General features: G+C 53.7%; 1 protein-coding gene across 1 annotated transcript in view; it reads right to left on the reverse strand.

Moving 5' to 3' along the window:
- The window catches only part of LOC125443873 (potassium voltage-gated channel subfamily KQT member 1-like), a 309,945-nt gene that overhangs the window by 224,385 nt on the left and 62,593 nt on the right, over positions 1-22,967 (reverse strand). The window contains exon 12 of the mRNA XM_048516257.1: positions 20,861-20,975. Within this exon, the coding sequence (XP_048372214.1) occupies positions 20,861-20,975 (115 nt within the window). The remainder of the gene's footprint in view (positions 1-20,860; positions 20,976-22,967) is intronic.

Here is a 22,967-nt window from a genome sequence, read left to right on the forward strand (position 1 = left end):
CCAGTCTAGGAGACAATACTAGCCTCAGTGGAACAATGGTGTGACTCAGGATAATGCAGCTTCATGTATCATGTATTTATGTGTCATGGCCAGGAACCCTTATGTGACCCAAGCGGCACAGAAAAGAACTGTGTTTCAGTGGGTCCCATTCCGTGCAGGAAGATTTTTAGCTGAATTGATGTACCATCACTGCATTAGATTCTTGCCAATAAGTGAAACACTTTCAGCACATGATCTCAGTCACACTTTATCTACAAGATGCATATTTATGACAGCAGCCTTGTTTTGGGGGAAGTTTAGTTGCCTCCAGCATTTCAGAAAACAAAACTGACATTATGGCATAGCAGAGAAATTATTTAACAAGCCCTACCAATGACAGACAGATGAAAACAAGGCCTTCCTTGATAAAGAGATGGGTGGGACCTCATTCATTACATCCATCGTAAAATATTTTATGACAAACAGGTGTATGGAATTAACTCACAAAGCCTGAACAAATTCACCTTTTCAAATAATTTATTAAGAATGGTTGAGGTACAATTGCAGACTGTCATGCCGCCACAGAGGCTTTTGTTATTTCCCCATTAAGATTCAGTTTCCCCACAGTTAGCATGGTTTTGGTTCATTGTTAAGTCTTCTTTGGGAGGGTATTTTAGTTAGCCCCTGTCCCTTTAAGACATTTCCCAATAGGTAGTTTCCTTTCTTTACCCAGCAATCCCCTGTTTTAGTTCTAGTCAGTCAATCACAGTGAGGTGCTAAGGGTTGTTGGAAGCCGGTATATTCGTGATGTCCATATGATTATATGGTGGTTCATAGAGTACATGTCAAGTTTAATAGCAGTTAGAACTTGACAAAGACTGAACAAACTGAAAGGAAGCAAGACACAGTGGACTTTCTTGAAAGCAGCCAAGAGAAGACACAGCCTACAGCTTCAAACCTGCTCAAGACAAGCAAGGACTCTGACTTAGGTAGACCCAAGGGAGGAGTCAGGGTCTTGTTTCTCTCCAGTATTAAACCCATTGTAAGAACTGTTGAACCTGGCTTGTGTCTCCCCCACTCTGTCCTAGCCAAGTTCAGGGCACCTCAAACATATTCACCGAGGCAAACACAGACAACCAAGGCTCAATTTTGCTTCAGAGGGATATTTTCTCCACACACAACACATAGAAATCAACAGTTCAAAGTAACACCTAGAAGCAGATGAACATCATTTTGGAGCACAGATGCAGGAGACTCCCCTGGGAAGGATAGTCAGGTTTGGTGAAGTTTGGATTTGCAGGTTTAATTTTATGTTTCCCCAAAGTAGGTGCTTACATCTTACATTAAGAAACATAAAACTCAGGAGAAGGAGGCCAACATACAAACTGCAATTACAGGCTGAAACATTTTGCCTAGAAATAGTGAAATTTATGCCTTTCGAATAGAAATTAGGTAAACAGACAGCTTAGCAAAGGTCGAGGCAAACAAGGTCTTTGTTGTCTATGTATACAAAAGTCAGCTGTTGCAAGAAATCCACAGGAGAGCAAAATAAGTTTAACAATTTTATTAAAAGGAAAATAATGGCGACTTTCACTGGTTCCTAGTGAGTTTCCAGGGAATCCCCTCATCATTTTGGGACTTTGTCCCCACAGGAGACCCTCTCTGAAATCTAGGACAGCTGCCCGATTTCCTTGGAATCCAGTGTAAGGGTTGGGGATAATCCAGCAAGTCACAAACCGGGGATCAGAAAAACAAAAGCACAGGAGGAAATTAGAAAGACGCGCCAAGCACCCACTTATTGAAAACAATAAAAAAAATTTTTTAAACTCAATTGGGCAGGTGGAGGGCCTATACAATTAGAGGCCTATAAAATTGGTTCCCTTGGTCCAAACATCACCAAACCTGGAAGTTCTTGTGAGGGGGGTCATCTGCAGTTATGCTGCAAATTTGGTTAACTTGAAAAACTGCCTTTCCAGAGTTCCAAAAATATTCTCCATAGACTTTATTGGAGCAGAAATTTGTACATACCCTCAAAAACAGGGCAGGGCATTTTCCAATATTACCTTTTTTTAGCTTTCCAAAATTTTTTAGGTCTAATAAACCTGAATCCAAAAAATACAAAAAAAAATTATGCCCTATTCTAGAAATGGGACAGTAGCGACTCAGGAAGTTCTCTTTCTCTGTGTCTGTCATGGCAACCCTCCTCACATCATGGCCATCCTTCTCATTTCAGACGAATGCCTGTTATGATAATTTTAGTGTCTTTACTTTATGACAATATAGAAAGGGCTGTTTAAATTACTCTTTTTCTTGGCGATATTTATATTTGCTGCATTTTATATCTAGTTTAATTATTTGATCTATATGTCTGAAATTTTATGTTGTTAACCTTAGAGGCCGCCGAGGTTAGGTATTTATATAAGACTGATAAATAAATAAATAAATAAATAAAATCAGAAAGCTACACTGTCAATGTAAGTGAGAGAGCAAAGCCAGTTTCTAGTATTCCAGCAAGCGGCTGGTGTGACCACAGGCTAAACAGACAGGGGATGGGTTAATCTCAATGACATTCACCAGGTTTGTGTGCAGGGCATACAGATTTCAATCTGGGATGTAGTTGTATGAGGATAATTTCTTGCTCCAGAAATTCCTGGGAGACCAGAGTTGCTCTTCTTGACTCTCAGCCCAGAGCAGCATTTTGGAGAGAAGCCCTATGACATCACCCTCCAGTCATCCGCTGTCTACATTCCCCCCCCTTCCGTTTTGCTCCAACTTCTCCAAAGCCTGTTTTACTATGGCATTCCTGCAAAGATCACCTCCCCAGTGGGTTTGCAAGTCATTTTGATGGGAAGATGGCCCTTCTGAACTTCCTGTCCAAATCAGTGCCATTATCTTGCTGCCATTCCCCATAACTTCCATTTTCACTGCCATACAGAGGGTTGGCCACCTTTTCAAAACTTTGTTTGCTATATTGCTACAGAGTAATAATGCTATAGTGACATAGTAACTGTTTCTTTTTTTAAAAAAAGCACTTCAGTGGCACAGGGAGGGAAATGATGGCTGTAAGGGAGTGACAGGGGAAAGTACATTGTTGCTGCAATGGATCCGTAACAGATGATCACCACCGTGTGGATGCAGCCAAGGAGTATATGACAGGTCTGGCGCTTTCATAATGATATCCTTGAAGTGGTACATGTACAACTCCCATTCAATTGCCTCCCATTCTTTGCCTCCCTTCCCACAACAGGGTCCAACAGGCCTTCCTTCTTCAAACACACATTGTGGCCATTGTGATATCATTAATATATAATGTCATCTTCCACCTTATCAAGATGATTTGGTCCAGCAAGGAGATTTGCAGCTGAGCATCAAGCTGGACAGTCACAAAGTCCTGATTTGTGCTGGAGGAATGTGTGAAAGGAAAGGCTGGGATACCCGAAACTAGGGTGGAGATCAAAGCAGGATCCTTCTACTTAGTTCCCCTCATTTTAACTTAGTAGCTACTTGAGCGGATGTGCCTTTTGTCCTTGAACTTCCTGCTTGCCTTGTGGCAGGACTGAAAAGTTTACTGCTTCTGAGCCACTCTCTGCACTGAAGAGCTCAGAGGCCCTTGCAATTTGCATTACGCTGAAGACAAGAATTCCAAGTGTATATTAGCTCCCACTAGGTTGGGCCAGGAAGGAGGATTGCTGTGAGAGTCCAGTGGGGCATTATGAACTCAAAAAGAACAGCGAAGAAAACCATTCTAATCCCCATGGTCTGCTTTTGCATTGTGGGGAAAAGCAGGCTTCCTTATTGAAATTGGAGGAGCTTGACCACTCTTCGAGCTCTCTGGACCTAAGGAGCTTGGCCATCTTGTCTGCTGGTGTGTTTGTGGTGGTGGTGAAGATGCTTTCCCAGAGTGAAGGGCAAGAAAATTAAGGGAAGGCAGAGGATGAGCTGGAAATGAACACAAATATGGAGCCTATTTCTGATGTTCAGTTCAGCATATTTGTCTTTTCTTCTTCTTAATTGTTCTCCTTCTTCTGGTCTACCTGCCTTTCCTACCCTGTGGTAGGGTAGGAACACGGTCTGTTTTGGTAGTTTAATCACTGAGCCAAGGAGGGCAATGAGCATATTTCTTCTCTCTTCTGAAATAAGGAGGATGGCCAGGCTCAGCCTGGCAATTGGTGGGATGGAGGGGGCAGTGCCAAAGCTTCCATAGAGTTTGCAGTGATTCTCAGAGCTGCCACCGTTGCTTCTAGTTATTCTCGAGAAAAGATGTCATCACCCTGGTGACACCAGTAAGATTTTTTTCAAAATTTGCATTTAAATTTTTCCCCCAGCACTGGAAATTCGGGGTCCTACATGGGGCACGGCAATCCTAGAAATGAGGGACTTCCCCTGCCCCTTGCTAGTAGCCTCCCTAACCAAGGGATCTCCAACACACTGCCCATGAACAGTATGATGCCCTCTGACACCTTTCCTGGCACTTGCCAAGCGTGGGGCTAGGGGACTTTTGCCCAGCAGATTTTTCTGCTTGACAGTGAAAGTTTTTAGAAGATTTTTTTTTGGCAACAGCTGCCACCATAGCCCAAGGACCTCCACTGAATGACTGAAGGAAAGCTGTGCATATGCAAGGAAATATTATAAACAAACGTTAATTTAAAAGGCACCCTGCCAAGCAGAGTTATGCGTAATCTGACTGCCTGAGATTTTGTGGTTGGCTGCCAATTTTTTGATGCGCCTACCATGTGTCAAAATTCCAAAGGTGCTCCCAGGCACAAAAAAGTCGGGGAGACTTAATCCGTGACCTTAACTAGGTTCAAAAATACAAAAGTAGAAGATCCAGGATATGTGAATTTCTTGAGTTCCTCGAGCGAATATCTGGGCACCGACACCTTGACGAGACAAGCTGTGGCAATCCTGAATTACTCCAGATTGTCTGTCAGATCAACTTCTTATTAGAGAATTTCTATGAAGGGTGTCTCCATCAAGCCACCTTGTGGGTTTCCCTCACAGGACCTGAAGCTCATCTGGTCAATCCTAACCAAGCAGCTATCTGAGCTTTAGCAAAAACCTTTAAAAACCTTTTGAGGCATGGAGTTCTGTATTGTTTTTACCCGCAAACATTTTATTTGCAGCCTCAAAAGGCATTGCTAATTTCATTTTTAGCAGAAGTGCTGAACATTCTTGCAGTGCTATCTTCAACAGTCATTCTCTTCTAAGTCCGTTAAAGTCAATGGTTTTAGAAGGCTGTAACTCTGCTTGGGTTCGTGGGTGTTGGTATCTTCGTTTGGAGGTTCATAATTTTCAAACAAGGCACTTGCAATGAAAGTCAGTGAATCTCTCTTAGCCGGGACCAAAACCTTTATGACTATAAAAAGAAATCTTTTCCCTCACAAAATGGCCATTTTCCATAAATGGTCACCCAAAGATCTTCGCAGGAATACACAGTATATGTTTCAGAAGACCATTCCTGAATTACTACCTCAGAAGACGTTCACTTCTTCCGAACGCTTACATGAGGGTAATTTTTTTTTGCTGAGGACTTGCTCGATTACTTTCTCCAGCTCAGTCAAAACTTCAATGCAATCGTGCATCAAACTCGACTGCGAATATTTGTAACGTAATATTAATCTACTCTACGCAGCAGAAATCGAAGCCATAAATATGAAGTGAGAACTTTCTTCCCAGTTTCACTGTGACAGGTCCACCGAGTGATGAGTAAACATTTTGCGGGTGGTCCAGCATTAAATTAAGATTTTAAATACCTGTTCATGAGGGCAGCTTTCTTCGCCTCCGCTGCCAATTACTATCGAGCTCTGGCTTAGCAAATTTTATACTAGTTGATTTATTGCACGTCAACATACATGCCAAAATATAGAATGCAGCAGTTTCACTATTTTAAGAGCAAGATTTGCCCCACCCACGCAGTGCAGTGCAACACTGTCTAGGGAACCACAGAGCACATCACGGAGGGAACTCACAATGGCATCAACAAGTCAGAAGGAACTGCAGTTAGCCAGGTCTCCACAGCACAACAATCTGGTTCACTAGAAAGCCAACATGATAACAAAATCCTAGGACACCGCCCGCCCCCCCCCCCCAATCTACATTTATCATGACTTTGTGTTCAGCTGGCAAGTCAGGCTGCTGTGTTCTCTATGTAGGTGCCCTGAGGTGGGAAGAGATGGGAAACAGCAAAACAATAAAGTATAGATTTTGACTTATACGGTTTGGGCTGAATATACTCACACAAAAAAGGAGTTGTGCAGGTGGTAACTACATGGCAACTGGTAACCCAGTATAATCAATGACCTATTCTTTTCACCTGTATTTTAGGTGTAGCATAGGGGTTAAGAGCAGTTGACTCTAATGTGGAGAACTGGGTCCAATTCCCCACTCCTTCACGTGAGCGGGGGACTCTAATTTGGTGAACTGGATTTGTTTCCCTGCTCCTCCACATGAAGCCTGCTGGGTCATCTTGGGCAAGTGTCTCAGAACTCTCTCAGCCCCACCTACCTCAAAAGGAGCCTACTGTGAGGATGGGAACGGAAGGAGTTTATAAACCGCTTTGAAACTCCTTGAACATAGAGAAAAGTGGAGTATAAATCCAAGCAGTTCATTAATTATTCTTGTTCTATTTCTTTCAATGATGTGTAGGTTTTTCCTGACTTTACTGGCCATGTCAGACAGTAGATGGGGGAAAGCCTCCAGGTCTCTCTCAGCTCAGAACATCAAAAGTTCTATTATTTGATAATGAAGCACAGGATACATTCCCAACTGGGCTATGGGTGAATACACTAGTACCCCGTCCAGCAAAGCAAGCACCTCTGAACGGTCCATATAACCAATAGCCAAAAAGTTTCATGATGGCTGATGACTGCTACAGGCACAGTTTTGAAGCTGGATGAGAAAAAGCAGCCCAGGAAGGGGGCAGCTGAGAAATTGTGCTTTGCTTTGCAGGATTTGCACGCTGTTTGTTTTCAAAGAAACTGATGCTTCTTGAGAGGCTGTTTCATTTTTATACCTGCCCTTACTGCAAGGAGCTATGGGCAATGTGGAGAGTTCTGAAATCTAATTTTTACAACAACCATGTGAGGTAGGATAGAGACAAATGACTGGGCACAGATTGGGGATCTGAACCTGATCTCCCTAAGTCCAAACATGGCACTATGACCAGTGGGATAGCAGGGGACGGGGGTGGGGTGCGCAATGCACTGGTGCAGGGGCATGGTAGGGGCATTCCGGGGTGGGGGTGTGGCAGGATGTGGCAGGGGTGCAGGGCTCGCATGTGCCCTGGGCACAGTTCCCCCTCCGACCAATAAACCATACTGTATGCCAGGTTCCTTGTTTGCTCAATCTGTAAATAAGGAGATTGCGAAAACACACACCATAAGTCTCCAGTGCCTGTTTCCCATAAGGAAATGGATCCTGTTAAAGGCTGCACCTTCAAAGTTTCCTAAAGCTTGGGGAAACAGGGAGCACTGCTGACCTAGTAGCTGCTATCAGACAGTCTGGTTGCCTCGCTGATATCTGGCTGTACGCACTCCTGCTAAAGTATTACGAAAAATGCCATTATAGCGCACTGCAAAGTCAAACAGTCGCATGGAAGGAAAGGCACTGGACCCAATATAGCATGTCATGATTGCAGGCTTCAGTGGCCATACACTAAGCTTTTTGTACTGTAATGGTCTAATAGGTTCATTTTGACCTAGAGACCAGAGATAAATTGCCTTAGCAATGTAAACAGCTAAGCAATTAAAGGGAAGTTTTTTTGTGGGGGGAGGGGCGCTCAGAGACTGATATTTTAATCTAAGTATACGGTAACTGCTATGTCAAATTCTAACACAATAAGAAAGGAGAAGAGCAAACTGTACTTGCTTTTTGTTTGACGAAGCAGCCCGAAAAAAGCAACATTTCTGTCCTACTTTTGACAGCTCCGCACTAAGTGTGCAAATCAGGTAGGTGATACAAGACATTAACGCACAACCATTTCCAAATGCTGAACTCACAACAGCAGCCCTGTCAGACTCAGAGGCAAACTCCAGGATTTTTCTGCATGAAGAAACGTTAACAGTACAAAACTGAATGCGTGTTGTAATAAGTCTGCCTCTCCAAGAAAACCATGAACACAATAGCCACAGAATTATTTCCATCTTTCTCAATCCAGAGGCAGCATTTTTGTGTGATTGCGAGAGACAGCAACGAGATGACCATTATATGGATCACAGTGACTAGGTCAGAATGGGGTGGACTGGAGGCCAGCTGCTCTACCTAGGGAAGGTGGTAAAATGCCAGGCATGCAACATGCATGACCTGTGCTACCTTAGATAAAAAGGCACCTAGGATCACTCCCAAACTCATGATGGCCGGCATAGGTGTTAGTTGCACCCTGGAAGGAGTTGGAAGCTGGCAGGTCCCACCTACCCACCCACCCACCCACCCTCTCCTACCCAAGCCACAGGCCCGCTATCTTCGATGGTGAGAAAACATGCCAGTACCCACTTTCAATATATATGCCCTACATATTTAACCTTTTAAGATGTCATTTACAACTTGTGACTAGTCTTGTTTAAAATAATTTTGCAATCAAGTCACAGCTGACTTACGACAACCCTGTAGGGTTTTCAAGGCTAGAGGTGTTCGGTCATTGTCATAACTGGTTCCGCATTGGGATCCTAGTAATCCTCGGTGGTCTCCAAATATTGACCGGGGTCGACCCTGCTTAGCCTCTGAGATCGGCTGAGAATGGGTTCTTTCTGCAATCTTATATTGAGCGCTGTTCAGATTTGACCTGACATTTCAAATATATCCTGTTGTGTTACTTTTCAGTTTGTTAAGCATTGTTTTTTGAAAATTTCTTCATTGCCTTCCCCATTTGTCTAATAATGATGTATTTCAACACAGGCCTTTGTCCAGCATCCCAAACAAATTACTGTTTGTTCATAGAATGAAGGCCGCAGGTTTATGTGCCCCACCTCCCTGCTTCTATTCTTTATTCACTGCACCACAACTGAAAAGTTCCTGGTTTAGTAGTTTTTATGACTTGTCTGGATGTCTGAACTGGGCCCCTCAACACATATTAGTCGGTTTCCTATTTATGATTTAGGTGTAGAATCTCCCCGGCTCTTTTTTTCCTATCACCAACAAACTGTGATTTGTCATGACATTCAAATGTGGCCAATATTGTTTATTAACCAACAAAGATCCTTTCAACTTTTGCCAATTTACATAAATCAGTTTGGAAAATTACCCAATAATAACTTTTTTGGGTCTGATACTTCTAGTGTGGGAAGAGTATTCTTCTTAACCTTTCAAGTTCATTACACAGCAGTGTAGTTCCTCTACCCTGGCTTGGAGGCATCTAATATTTGACCGTAAACTCGTATTTTTCTCCATGTGTGTTTGGTGCACACCGCCCCCTCCATGTTTCCTCAGATGAGCATAACTCTGTGCCACACACTTGAGTTCCAGTCTGTCACCATTTAGTCCAAGTCAGCTTGGAACATATATTCCATTATGACTTTGGGATGAGTTGTTCCAAAATGGAACGTTGCCAATCAAAAACAAAACCACCTAACTATGTTGCTTTCCTACCCAAAAAAGGGTCCTCAAGGTGGTGACTTAACCTGGATAGTCCAGGCTAGTCTGATCTTGTCAGATCTTTGAAGTTAAGCAGGGTTGGCACTGGATAGTATTTGGATGGGTGAGCTCCAAGAAATACCAGGGGCATGACACAGAGGCAGGCAATGGGAAACTTCTTCTGTACAACTCTTGCCTTGCAAACCCTATGGGGTTGCCGTAAGTCAACTGTGACTTTACAGTGCACACACACACACATACGTAAGGTGGCAAACATCAAAAAATTTAAAAATTGTTAAAATAAAATATATAAAAGAATTTAATCAAAATGTACAAATATATAGACCTTGTTGGTTTCCCCACAAATAACTGAAAAGCTGCTCTGAGACCTTTTTGCATGATAAGTGCAAGCAATCTGTTTCCATTTCTGGTTCAAATGAAGCATGTTTATTGTGCACAAGGTCAGCATGCCCCCAAAACATTCCCCAGTGCCTAACAAATCGAAACCCTTCGCCCACTACCATAGCCTCATCCATGCATCAAGATCTCTCATCCCCGCCCCCCTGGTCCATCTGGCCTTCTATGTTGAGCAGGTAACGTTTCTGAGAAGGCTATCGTACAGTTTCCAACTTTAGCCTCCAGCTTAACAACCTGCATTTTTCTTCTAAGACCATGATAGCTGACTTCACTGACTTATCAGGCTCCCTGGACAGTATGTTGCACAACACATGCGACCAGGCAGGCAAGTCACCGTACAGTCAAAATGCTCATTGCAAACCCATCTTTCTGCTTTCCTGATCATTTAATCCCTGCCTGCCATTTGCCCCCCTCAACCACACCTACAGAATAATCAGCCCATCGCTGAAAGAAGATGTCCTTTCCAGGGTGAGGAGGAAGGTAATGAGATGCCCCCCCCACTGCTTATTTCTCTGTGAAGAAGAAGAAGAAGAAGAAGAAGAAGAAGAAGAAGAAGAAGAAGAAGAAGAAGAAGAAGAAGAAGAAGAAGAAGAAGAAGAAGAAGAAGAAGAAGAAGAAGAAGAAGAAGAAGAAGAAGAAGCCCCCCCCCCCCCCCACCCCCCCCCCCCCCCACCCCCCCCCCCCCCCACCCCCCCCCCCCCCCACCCCCCCCCCCCCCCACCCCCCCCCCCCCCCACCCCCCCCCCCCCCCACCCCCCCCCCCCCCCACCCCCCCCCCCCCCCACCCCCCCCCCCCCCCACCCCCCCCCCCCCCCACCCCCCCCCCCCCCCACCCCCCCCCCCCCCCACCCCCCCCCCCCCCCACCCCCCCCCCCCCCCACCCCCCCCCCCCCCCACCCCCCCCCCCCCCCACCCCCCCCCCCCCCCACCCCCCCCCCCCCCCACCCCCCCCCCCCCCCACCCCCCCCCCCCCCCACCCCCCCCCCCCCCCACCCCCCCCCCCCCCCACCCCCCCCCCCCCCCACCCCCCCCCCCCCCCACCCCCCCCCCCCCCCACCCCCCCCCCCCCCCACCCCCCCCCCCCCCCACCCCCCCCCCCCCCCACCCCCCCCCCCCCCCACCCCCCCCCCCCCCCACCCCCCCCCCCCCCCACCCCCCCCCCCCCCCACCCCCCCCCCCCCCCACCCCCCCCCCCCCCCACCCCCCCCCCCCCCCACCCCCCCCCCCCCCCACCCCCCCCCCCCCCCACCCCCCCCCCCCCCCACCCCCCCCCCCCCCCACCCCCCCCCCCCCCCACCCCCCCCCCCCCCCACCCCCCCCCCCCCCCACCCCCCCCCCCCCCCACCCCCCCCCCCCCCCACCCCCCCCCCCCCCCACCCCCCCCCCCCCCCACCCCCCCCCCCCCCCACCCCCCCCCCCCCCCACCCCCCCCCCCCCCCACCCCCCCCCCCCCCCACCCCCCCCCCCCCCCACCCCCCCCCCCCCCCACCCCCCCCCCCCCCCACCCCCCCCCCCCCCCACCCCCCCCCCCCCCCACCCCCCCCCCCCCCCACCCCCCCCCCCCCCCACCCCCCCCCCCCCCCACCCCCCCCCCCCCCCACCCCCCCCCCCCCCCACCCCCCCCCCCCCCCACCCCCCCCCCCCCCCACCCCCCCCCCCCCCCACCCCCCCCCCCCCCCACCCCCCCCCCCCCCCACCCCCCCCCCCCCCCACCCCCCCCCCCCCCCACCCCCCCCCCCCCCCACCCCCCCCCCCCCCCACCCCCCCCCCCCCCCACCCCCCCCCCCCCCCACCCCCCCCCCCCCCCACCCCCCCCCCCCCCCACCCCCCCCCCCCCCCACCCCCCCCCCCCCCCACCCCCCCCCCCCCCCACCCCCCCCCCCCCCCACCCCCCCCCCCCCCCACCCCCCCCCCCCCCCACCCCCCCCCCCCCCCACCCCCCCCCCCCCCCACCCCCCCCCCCCCCCACCCCCCCCCCCCCCCACCCCCCCCCCCCCCCACCCCCCCCCCCCCCCACCCCCCCCCCCCCCCACCCCCCCCCCCCCCCACCCCCCCCCCCCCCCACCCCCCCCCCCCCCCACCCCCCCCCCCCCCCACCCCCCCCCCCCCCCACCCCCCCCCCCCCCCACCCCCCCCCCCCCCCACCCCCCCCCCCCCCCACCCCCCCCCCCCCCCACCCCCCCCCCCCCCCACCCCCCCCCCCCCCCACCCCCCCCCCCCCCCACCCCCCCCCCCCCCCACCCCCCCCCCCCCCCACCCCCCCCCCCCCCCACCCCCCCCCCCCCCCACCCCCCCCCCCCCCCACCCCCCCCCCCCCCCACCCCCCCCCCCCCCCACCCCCCCCCCCCCCCACCCCCCCCCCCCCCCACCCCCCCCCCCCCCCACCCCCCCCCCCCCCCACCCCCCCCCCCCCCCACCCCCCCCCCCCCCCACCCCCCCCCCCCCCCACCCCCCCCCCCCCCCACCCCCCCCCCCCCCCACCCCCCCCCCCCCCCACCCCCCCCCCCCCCCACCCCCCCCCCCCCCCACCCCCCCCCCCCCCCACCCCCCCCCCCCCCCACCCCCCCCCCCCCCCACCCCCCCCCCCCCCCACCCCCCCCCCCCCCCACCCCCCCCCCCCCCCACCCCCCCCCCCCCCCACCCCCCCCCCCCCCCACCCCCCCCCCCCCCCACCCCCCCCCCCCCCCACCCCCCCCCCCCCCCACCCCCCCCCCCCCCCACCCCCCCCCCCCCCCACCCCCCCCCCCCCCCACCCCCCCCCCCCCCCACCCCCCCCCCCCCCCACCCCCCCCCCCCCCCACCCCCCCCCCCCCCCACCCCCCCCCCCCCCCACCCCCCCCCCCCCCCACCCCCCCCCCCCCCCACCCCCCCCCCCCCCCACCCCCCCCCCCCCCCACCCCCCCCCCCCCCCACCCCCCCCCCCCCCCACCCCCCCCCCCCCCCACCCCCCCCCCCCCCCACCCCCCCCCCCCCCCACCCCCCCCCCCCCCCACCCCCCCCCCCCCCCACCCCCCCCCCCCCCCACCCCCCCCCCCCCCCACCCCCCCCCCCCCCCACCCCCCCCCCCCCCCACCCCCCCCCCCCCCCACCCCCCCCCCCCCCCACCCCCCCCCCCCCCCACCCCCCCCCCCCCCCACCCCCCCCCCCCCCCACCCCCCCCCCCCCCCACCCCCCCCCCCCCCCACCCCCCCCCCCCCCCACCCCCCCCCCCCCCCACCCCCCCCCCCCCCCACCCCCCCCCCCCCCCACCCCCCCCCCCCCCCACCCCCCCCCCCCCCCACCCCCCCCCCCCCCCACCCCCCCCCCCCCCCACCCCCCCCCCCCCCCACCCCCCCCCCCCCCCACCCCCCCCCCCCCCCACCCCCCCCCCCCCCCACCCCCCCCCCCCCCCACCCCCCCCCCCCCCCACCCCCCCCCCCCCCCACCCCCCCCCCCCCCCACCCCCCCCCCCCCCCACCCCCCCCCCCCCCCACCCCCCCCCCCCCCCACCCCCCCCCCCCCCCACCCCCCCCCCCCCCCACCCCCCCCCCCCCCCACCCCCCCCCCCCCCCACCCCCCCCCCCCCCCACCCCCCCCCCCCCCCACCCCCCCCCCCCCCCACCCCCCCCCCCCCCCACCCCCCCCCCCCCCCACCCCCCCCCCCCCCCACCCCCCCCCCCCCCCACCCCCCCCCCCCCCCACCCCCCCCCCCCCCCACCCCCCCCCCCCCCCACCCCCCCCCCCCCCCACCCCCCCCCCCCCCCACCCCCCCCCCCCCCCACCCCCCCCCCCCCCCACCCCCCCCCCCCCCCACCCCCCCCCCCCCCCACCCCCCCCCCCCCCCACCCCCCCCCCCCCCCACCCCCCCCCCCCCCCACCCCCCCCCCCCCCCACCCCCCCCCCCCCCCACCCCCCCCCCCCCCCACCCCCCCCCCCCCCCACCCCCCCCCCCCCCCACCCCCCCCCCCCCCCACCCCCCCCCCCCCCCACCCCCCCCCCCCCCCACCCCCCCCCCCCCCCACCCCCCCCCCCCCCCACCCCCCCCCCCCCCCACCCCCCCCCCCCCCCACCCCCCCCCCCCCCCACCCCCCCCCCCCCCCACCCCCCCCCCCCCCCACCCCCCCCCCCCCCCACCCCCCCCCCCCCCCACCCCCCCCCCCCCCCACCCCCCCCCCCCCCCACCCCCCCCCCCCCCCACCCCCCCCCCCCCCCACCCCCCCCCCCCCCCACCCCCCCCCCCCCCCACCCCCCCCCCCCCCCACCCCCCCCCCCCCCCACCCCCCCCCCCCCCCACCCCCCCCCCCCCCCACCCCCCCCCCCCCCCACCCCCCCCCCCCCCCACCCCCCCCCCCCCCCACCCCCCCCCCCCCCCACCCCCCCCCCCCCCCACCCCCCCCCCCCCCCACCCCCCCCCCCCCCCACCCCCCCCCCCCCCCACCCCCCCCCCCCCCCACCCCCCCCCCCCCCCACCCCCCCCCCCCCCCACCCCCCCCCCCCCCCACCCCCCCCCCCCCCCACCCCCCCCCCCCCCCACCCCCCCCCCCCCCCACCCCCCCCCCCCCCCACCCCCCCCCCCCCCCACCCCCCCCCCCCCCCACCCCCCCCCCCCCCCACCCCCCCCCCCCCCCACCCCCCCCCCCCCCCACCCCCCCCCCCCCCCACCCCCCCCCCCCCCCACCCCCCCCCCCCCCCACCCCCCCCCCCCCCCACCCCCCCCCCCCCCCACCCCCCCCCCCCCCCACCCCCCCCCCCCCCCACCCCCCCCCCCCCCCACCCCCCCCCCCCCCCACCCCCCCCCCCCCCCACCCCCCCCCCCCCCCACCCCCCCCCCCCCCCACCCCCCCCCCCCCCCACCCCCCCCCCCCCCCACCCCCCCCCCCCCCCACCCCCCCCCCCCCCCACCCCCCCCCCCCCCCACCCCCCCCCCCCCCCACCCCCCCCCCCCCCCACCCCCCCCCCCCCCCACCCCCCCCCCCCCCCACCCCCCCCCCCCCCCACCCCCCCCCCCCCCCACCCCCCCCCCCCCCCACCCCCCCCCCCCCCCACCCCCCCCCCCCCCCACCCCCCCCCCCCCCCACCCCCCCCCCCCCCCACCCCCCCCCCCCCCCACCCCCCCCCCCCCCCACCCCCCCCCCCCCCCACCCCCCCCCCCCCCCACCCCCCCCCCCCCCCACCCCCCCCCCCCCCCACCCCCCCCCCCCCCCACCCCCCCCCCCCCCCACCCCCCCCCCCCCCCACCCCCCCCCCCCCCCACCCCCCCCCCCCCCCACCCCCCCCCCCCCCCACCCCCCCCCCCCCCCACCCCCCCCCCCCCCCACCCCCCCCCCCCCCCACCCCCCCCCCCCCCCACCCCCCCCCCCCCCCACCCCCCCCCCCCCCCACCCCCCCCCCCCCCCACCCCCCCCCCCCCCCACCCCCCCCCCCCCCCACCCCCCCCCCCCCCCACCCCCCCCCCCCCCCACCCCCCCCCCCCCCCACCCCCCCCCCCCCCCACCCCCCCCCCCCCCCACCCCCCCCCCCCCCCACCCCCCCCCCCCCCCACCCCCCCTCCCCCCCACCCCCCCCCCCCCCCACCCCCCCCCCCCCCCACCCCCCCCCCCCCCCACCCCCCCCCCCCCCCACCCCCCCCCCCCCCCACCCCCCCCCCCCCCCACCCCCCCACCACCTCTGGCACCCGTGCCATAGGTTCGCCATAACTGTCCTAGGTTTATAAAAGTTATCTCTTGGAATACGGAGTGGACTGTCTTCTTGACCAGAAGCACACGCAGCTGCAAAAAGCACGCAGAATGCTTCTTCCACCACCTGGCAAGTGCCAGTTCAGAAAGCAAACAATCAATAATATGGGATTTACAAAGTTTCCGCAGGGCCTGCAAGATGGAGCTGTTCCACCAGGCATTTCCATCTGGCCAGCTGGGTTGATTGTTGTATTTGATTCCCATATTAGCATCTTGGCCTCCTGTGGGTACACTGTTGCTGTTATTGTTGATTGATTTTACCATATTGTTGTTATGCCTGTTTTTACTGTTTTATTGTTCGCCACCCTGAGCCCTGCGGGGGAGGGCAGGATATAAATTGAAACATAAATTAAAAATAAATAAATGTGGAACACAATCTGAGGCAATTAACGCAACCACTCTTGGCATTGCATATGCTTAGCGTTGTCATAATTTTTTTTTAGATATACAGTGCAGAAAAGTCTTTGTATGAACCCACAAACTCTTAAAAATACTTGACTAGACAGTTGACTAGACCTCAGTAGGATTTTGAATAGACCTATTTAGAATTTCTCCTCCAGACTGCTAGGACCAACTTGAGGCTTTCTCTTCCTTTTCTTGACTATTCCTTCACTCCCTCTCTTGCTCATTGTAGAAGGAGAACAAATCTGTAAAAACACTACCATCTCCATTGTGCGTATTGCAAACCTGACAGCACATATTCATCAAAATGGACAGTGACTTGGAAAGCCAGACTTCTTATTTCTAGTGATGAAGGAATGGAGAAGAGATGGGAGAAGTCACTCTACACGCACTTGGTAAAACTGATGTTTTTATGAGAAGCAGATTCTAAGTTTCGCTAAAGGGCAGAGGCGTAGCAAGGGGGAAAGCGCCCGGTGCACCGGTGCGTCCTCCACCCCGGTCCCACTCCAGAACACCCCCACCATGCCCTTGCCACAACCCCGGTGCGTTGCCTCCCTGTCCCCTTGGAGCTACGCCTCTGCTAAAGGGCTCAAACTCGATCAAAATATTGATCCATTGGAACTGAATGATGCCCTTAAAATATAAGAACTGAGTAAAGAAGGGCCAGTTATAGAGGGGAAGGTGTCTGATTGTGAGAGGAAGCTGAAAGATGTATTTTTGTAGATCTACAGGGGCAATTAGATCAGAGTACAATGGAATGACTAGGAAATCAATATGTGGAGAAGGATAGAGATCCAATTGTACCATTCCCATTATTGTCAGTCGGCTCAAATAAAAATTTGCATTTAATGGTGTGGTGAAGATGATTATATGAAATTGTCTATGAACTGCAGACTGTCCCATTAGTCCGGGGAAACTGTTTTCAAGGGTATGTAAATACCAATCCTTTGCTAGTACCAGTGCACAAGGAAGAGAGAAGTCCAGTTATCACACATGAAACCAATCATGCTGTTATCACACTACAAGCAACTCCCAGTACACAAAGACACACTTACCTGCTCAAACTTTTGCTTTAAATGAAAGAAAATGTTTTGTTAAGGGCTGCAACAAATAAATATATTCATCATGAGGTTAAGTGAAGCAAGACTGGTAATATAGGCGGTATGAACATCAGTTCTAGTCAAAACAGCTCTTTTATAGAATATTTATCCCCCCAAAGTGTGAACGCTCATATATATACTCTTTTAAGACTGGCACTTAGAGCATGAGATGTTGAGGCTCCTCTGCCAACATAAACTCTCTGAGCCCCCATAACAGATAGATAGAGTTGGGCATGAATAGGATGTGGAACTTAGGTTAGGGAGACCTGAATTCAAATCCCTGATGAGTGCTGAAGTCACAATCAACCATGTCTACTTCACAGAGTTGTTGTGATCATTCTCTCACACTATCCCTTAAACATTAAATGCACAAAAAACCCATAGATGAAAGGATGCAACACAACTCTGTGCCAAATTAACAAGTAATATATACCAGGAATTTCAATTTGTTCTGCACTCCTGCTTCCAACAGAATACTTGTTAGCACTTAAGTGGTAACCATGGCCCTTTTCCAGCAAACAGTTCATTCCAAAAGATTCTTCAATTTATAGAAAAGATGTACAGCGCCATCCTGAGAATACTTCTCTAAGAGTTAGCCCCACTGAACAGATCTGATTAGGATTTTAACTGCAGATTAGTCCTTCAAAGGGCTCCATGGGAATGAGAATGTTTCCAACTTTCAGTGAAAACATTTCAGCTTGCAATGGAAATTCAGAATGCCAATTGAGGACATAATTAATAGGGCAAAATACTGGAAGCGTATCAAGCTACGTATGTTCTCCAGTTTACCGTGAATGTTAATGTCTCTACCGCCAATTCAAATGCTACTTTTCATGAGTGCCTTAATGTCATACAAACTACTTTTATGTGTTTGTGACCCATAAATAGCTACTATATTACATTTTGCAGCCCTTTCTCAAAAAAACCCTTAATATGCTCTCTGAAGTGTCTATCTCAATCATTAAAATTCGGACAGACCATCTGTGCTCAAAATAATTATACCGATTTCTAGATAATTTTCCTGAAAGAGTACAAGGTATTACCATAACAGTAAGGCTAATTCTGAAAAATATATACTTTCTCATTTGTTTCCGTTCTTGCGAGAAAAGCATCTAATGTTGATCAAGGCACTTATTTCTGGGACAAATGCAAATTATAGTAAATATTGAACTTACTAAGGATTTGTTGATAGTCTAAAATCAGCTTATCATACAATAGCTTCATAGAATATTGTACCATTACTCAGTTTTTCTGTTTTTCTATTAAAACATTTAATTCCCCCCACGTGAGACTGCTTAACCAACATCCATAGAAACTGTTTACCATATCAACACATCACAAAAACAACAGACCCAACACACATTTTAAAAACAGAAGCAACAACATCAAATTTAGGAAGAAATGCAATCAGGTAGTTCAGGGGCCCCCAATATAGTGCCGGTGGACACCACAGAGCTTGCCAGCATCTTTTCTGGAACCCAGCAAGTACTTTGGAGAAGTGGGTAGGGCTTTTGTCCAGCCAAGCTTTTGCCTGACTATTGGAGGTTTGATTGTGCAGATTTTTATAAATGTTTCTTTGGCAGCAGCTGCCACCACAGCATAACAATCTGCACTATGTTTCTGAAGTTAAGCTGTGGCAATCATTTTGTGACTGGATCCACCTCCCATGGAAGCCATTTTGTCACAACCATTTTATTGCTGTAGCCACCATACCATGTCAGAATTCCAAAGGTGTCCAATGGCTCAAAAATGTTGGGGGGCCCTGAGGTAGTTATTGGTAGTTAAGATCCAGAAGGGATGTATTTCAGTAATCCTTCTCTAGGATTTCATTGTCCTGTTGTTACTTCTACAAAGGTCCCACTTTGTGCCAAGACCTTCCTGATTCCTGCAATAAAACAAGGCCCCTGATAGGTCAGCAAAGGGGCATAGAGCATTAAAGACCATCTCCAAGGCAACATAAAGCCAGTCTTATTGTTCCAGTATAATACACACACATTAACACATCATTCAATATGTTCTACAGATATGCAACTCTGTTACTACAAAGCTGGTTTTCTGCAGCTTCCAACTTCACCTCATAGCAACTAAGAGACAATGGTCCATTCCACCTAAACCTAAATGAGATATCCAGGGGATGTTAAAAAAAGGAGTCCTGGAAAGGCACTCTGCACAACTTTGCTCCCAAGAAGTCCTCAGGATTCCTTATTTTAGCTCAAGGCATCTTTTTAGGAAAATGCTTCAAAGTGACCTTTCCCCCCGATCTGCCTGCGAGATGTCTCCTGTCTGGCTGTGTGGAATGCAGAGCTCAGAAGGCATCTTATTTTTCCTGCCTGACTGTTTTGCTCTCTGGTCAGTTTCACCCTCAGCTGTGTGCAAAATAATGGGTGCAAGCGGAGGGTGAAACTGACCAGAGAGCAAACGGTCAAGTGGAAACAGTCTCTTTCCCCTCTGATGCCTTAGTTGTTTGGAAAGCACCCCAGAAGCTGCCTCTTTTTAAGATGTCCCTTGGATGTGTTTTATTTTTGGTGTGGAGAGTGAAAAGAGACAATCGCCTCTTTTTAAGACGTCCCACAGATGTCTTTTTTGTGTGTGCTGTGCGGAATAGACTAATGATTAGAATTCCTTGCCTACATGTCACAATCAGGCAAACCTTGCATGCATATTGGTAAGGATGTGAACAAACATCCAAGCTTCTCACTACGTGGAGCAAGAAATTGACTACGCCACATCTGCCACACACGTCAAATCTCAGACAGAAGGTTTCCTTAATCTAGAAACATCCTAGCATCCCTTCTGGATCACTGATTCTGCTTCTGAATTACCCAGATGAGTCATTTCCTTCATAGTAACCAAACTACGGTGTGCCTCCCCAAATCATGACTACAGATGTTGGTGCTAAACAGCCCACAGCAATTCCACTGCATCTTCTGTTGCTGACACTCATGCCAGACAATTTCAGAAAGGCAGAAACCCTAAAGCCAACATGAACATTTGCCTCACGTCACAAAGTCACAATTACCAACAGGAATTTTATATTCAGCCTGGACTGGCCTTTGGGCTGCTCAAAAAATTATTTCACTGACTGACAGGTCAAATGACTACCAGGTGCCTTTCAGATACTCTACTTCCCAAGAATTCTTTCCTTACTGAAGAACCCTTGTGCTCCCGAGAATTCTGGAGAGTATCATATGGCTCTTTGAGGTCCCATGGGCATGATAAGTTTTTTTTAAAAGAAAGATTAGATATTAAAAACAATTAGGTATCCCTCCAAGTTCTGCAATGACAGTCTGAGAGTGCATTGCAGAAAGAGTTGTGTGGAGAGCGGGTCAAGTGATCTTCCAAAGACACTCATCCAGTATGCAGATACACAGGGCAGAGAACACCTACTTATAAGTGAAGTTCAACCACAGGTTTGTAAGTCTGTTCCCAAAGGGATGGGAATCAAGAAGCCCTCAGATCTTTCCTTTGCTACTAGAAGACAATGGACCACGTTACAAAGGAAGGATGCCACCTACATAATGTATATTTTTAATTTGCTTGGTAAGCCTAGACCACATAGCAAGAATACAGAGTCAATTCAGTGGCTAATAAACCATCCTTCACCCATCATTGGAGTGACATCCAGTGTTATTCAAGAAGTGATTGTTTCTCATTATCCTTTAACATAACAATCCAACTTACTGTGACACATCCGACACAGAGGGCAGTGATGCTTCTTCAGAAAAGAAGTCCATGTCTTCGGTGAAACTGTTGGCTCTTGAGATTTCACTGCTGGTCCCGTCCAAACGTCTTCTTACTAAACAAAGAATTTAAGGATACCATGCATTAAACTGACATGTCATATTGCTGTTCAATTAATATTACTGCAGTTACTTTTTCACATTTCACAGCCACTTTGTCTACACACATCAATATGTTGCTGTATTTCTTTTTTCCCCCTTTCTCTCCGCTCTCCCAGATTGCTGGGTCTCTTCAGACCCTTGCAGAGAGGGCTCTGGCAATTTCTTCCTTGCCTTTAGTTGACTCTCTTTTTAAGGATTCACTGGAGCCCCACACATCCAGGAAGTCCCAGGGAAATCCTGCTACAGTGAGTATTCACCGCCCTGAGCCCTCCGGGGGAGGGCGGTCTATAAACCCAATTAATAATAATAATAATAATAATAATAATAATAATAATAATAATAATAATAATAATAATAATAATAATAATAATAATAATAATAATAATAATAATAATAATCCTGCCAGACTTCCAATATGGGTGTGGCTTTATCCTTCACTGAGGAATTTCCCTGGTCAACTTTTAGGCCTGCTAGTCAACTGGCAGCAGACCAAGCTACTAGGCATGGCTCCTTCCAACAGAATTGCAGCTCTGCTAACTAAAGGTGAGGATTTGGATACATTGGATCAAAAATGGTGCCATTTAACAGTAGCCAAAAAAGAAAAAAACTGGCTTTGGGGGACTTCTTCCAGTTACTGTTCAAGGGCAAAGATTCCCCATAGAGTATAATGGAGGCATTTCAATTTTATGGGGAATCTTGGCAAGGTTTGGGGGGAGGTTTTTTTTTAAGATAGAAGATTCAATTTTATGGGCTCCAATTTTTTCCTCCATTTGGGGGCCCATTCCGCCCCCCATGTGACGTGAACGGCGGCCACCCAGGGCGTTTCTCCCCAGGCAGCCCTGTGGAATCTCCGCCTCTGTCCAGCAGGATTTAAATGACAAAAGAAAGCACCTCCTTCTCAAGCTGCTAATTTTTTTCTGACTTGGTTTACTGGGTGAACAAATGGGTGGAAGTACGGGTGCCAGTTCTGGCAAAGCATTTGCAATCTGGATCCAATGAACGTTTAGTCAGCCAGGCAAAATCGACAAGGCTAGATTTTCCAACACAGTGATGGATGAGGACAGGGAAGCAGAGTGCATACACAAAGCATTTTCAAGCATTTAAAAAATGAATACTTCATTATTTGACAGACTGGGGTTAGTGAGCATTCCTACAAATCACCCTTTCACACCCTTTTGTGGCTGTCTCACTCAAGAGCTAAGTAGGTTTTTGTCATCCTGGTTCTTTATTTCTCTCTCCAGGCACCCAGAGGGCAAGAGAGGAGCCTTCCCTGGCTTGGCCAAGCAGAGCTTTAAATACCTCCCTGCATTCTAACTGTGCTTCTCAGATCCTCCCCTCCTCTTGTGAGCCAGAAAGGCACCACCGCTTCTGAAATGACTGAGTTAACTCCAGCAGCTATTTCGCCAACATTCTGCCAACCTGGCCGCGATGGAATCCAAGTGGAACAATTCCGTCGCAGTGGAATGGAACTACTTTGTACTTGTTGGTTAGCTCCTTTAGACTGTCTTCACAGTGTTGAATTCACATACATTTGGGGTGTTGCATTTTTTTATCTACTAAGCTTGGTTTATACTTACCTAAGAAATTTTGGTCACCAAATTGCGTTGTCAGTCAGGATTAAAGACTTACAACTACCGCACTTATGATCTCCCATGGATAGGCAGTCTGCAGCCATTTATGTAAGTAGTATTTGCTTCACAGCTGTGTGTTTCACAGAATATTTTCCCCATGGTTTTCTATTTCAACAGGTTTCTCCCACTGTGAAGTGAACACAGCCGAGCTGGTCCATCCTTTTGCTCACCCTCCACTCCCTTGTTCTAGCCATGCTAGAAGGAACTGCTGTTGTATCGGCGGGGAAACTCAAAGAAAACAAGGATGGGGGAGTTGCATTTTGCCATGTCTCAAAAATCACTGTGCTTCTCTGATCTGCACTGCAGTGAGTTGGG

Source organism: Sphaerodactylus townsendi, linkage group LG14 (genome assembly GCF_021028975.2).
Source record: "Sphaerodactylus townsendi isolate TG3544 linkage group LG14, MPM_Stown_v2.3, whole genome shotgun sequence".
Taxonomy (NCBI): Eukaryota; Metazoa; Chordata; class Lepidosauria; order Squamata; family Sphaerodactylidae; genus Sphaerodactylus; species Sphaerodactylus townsendi.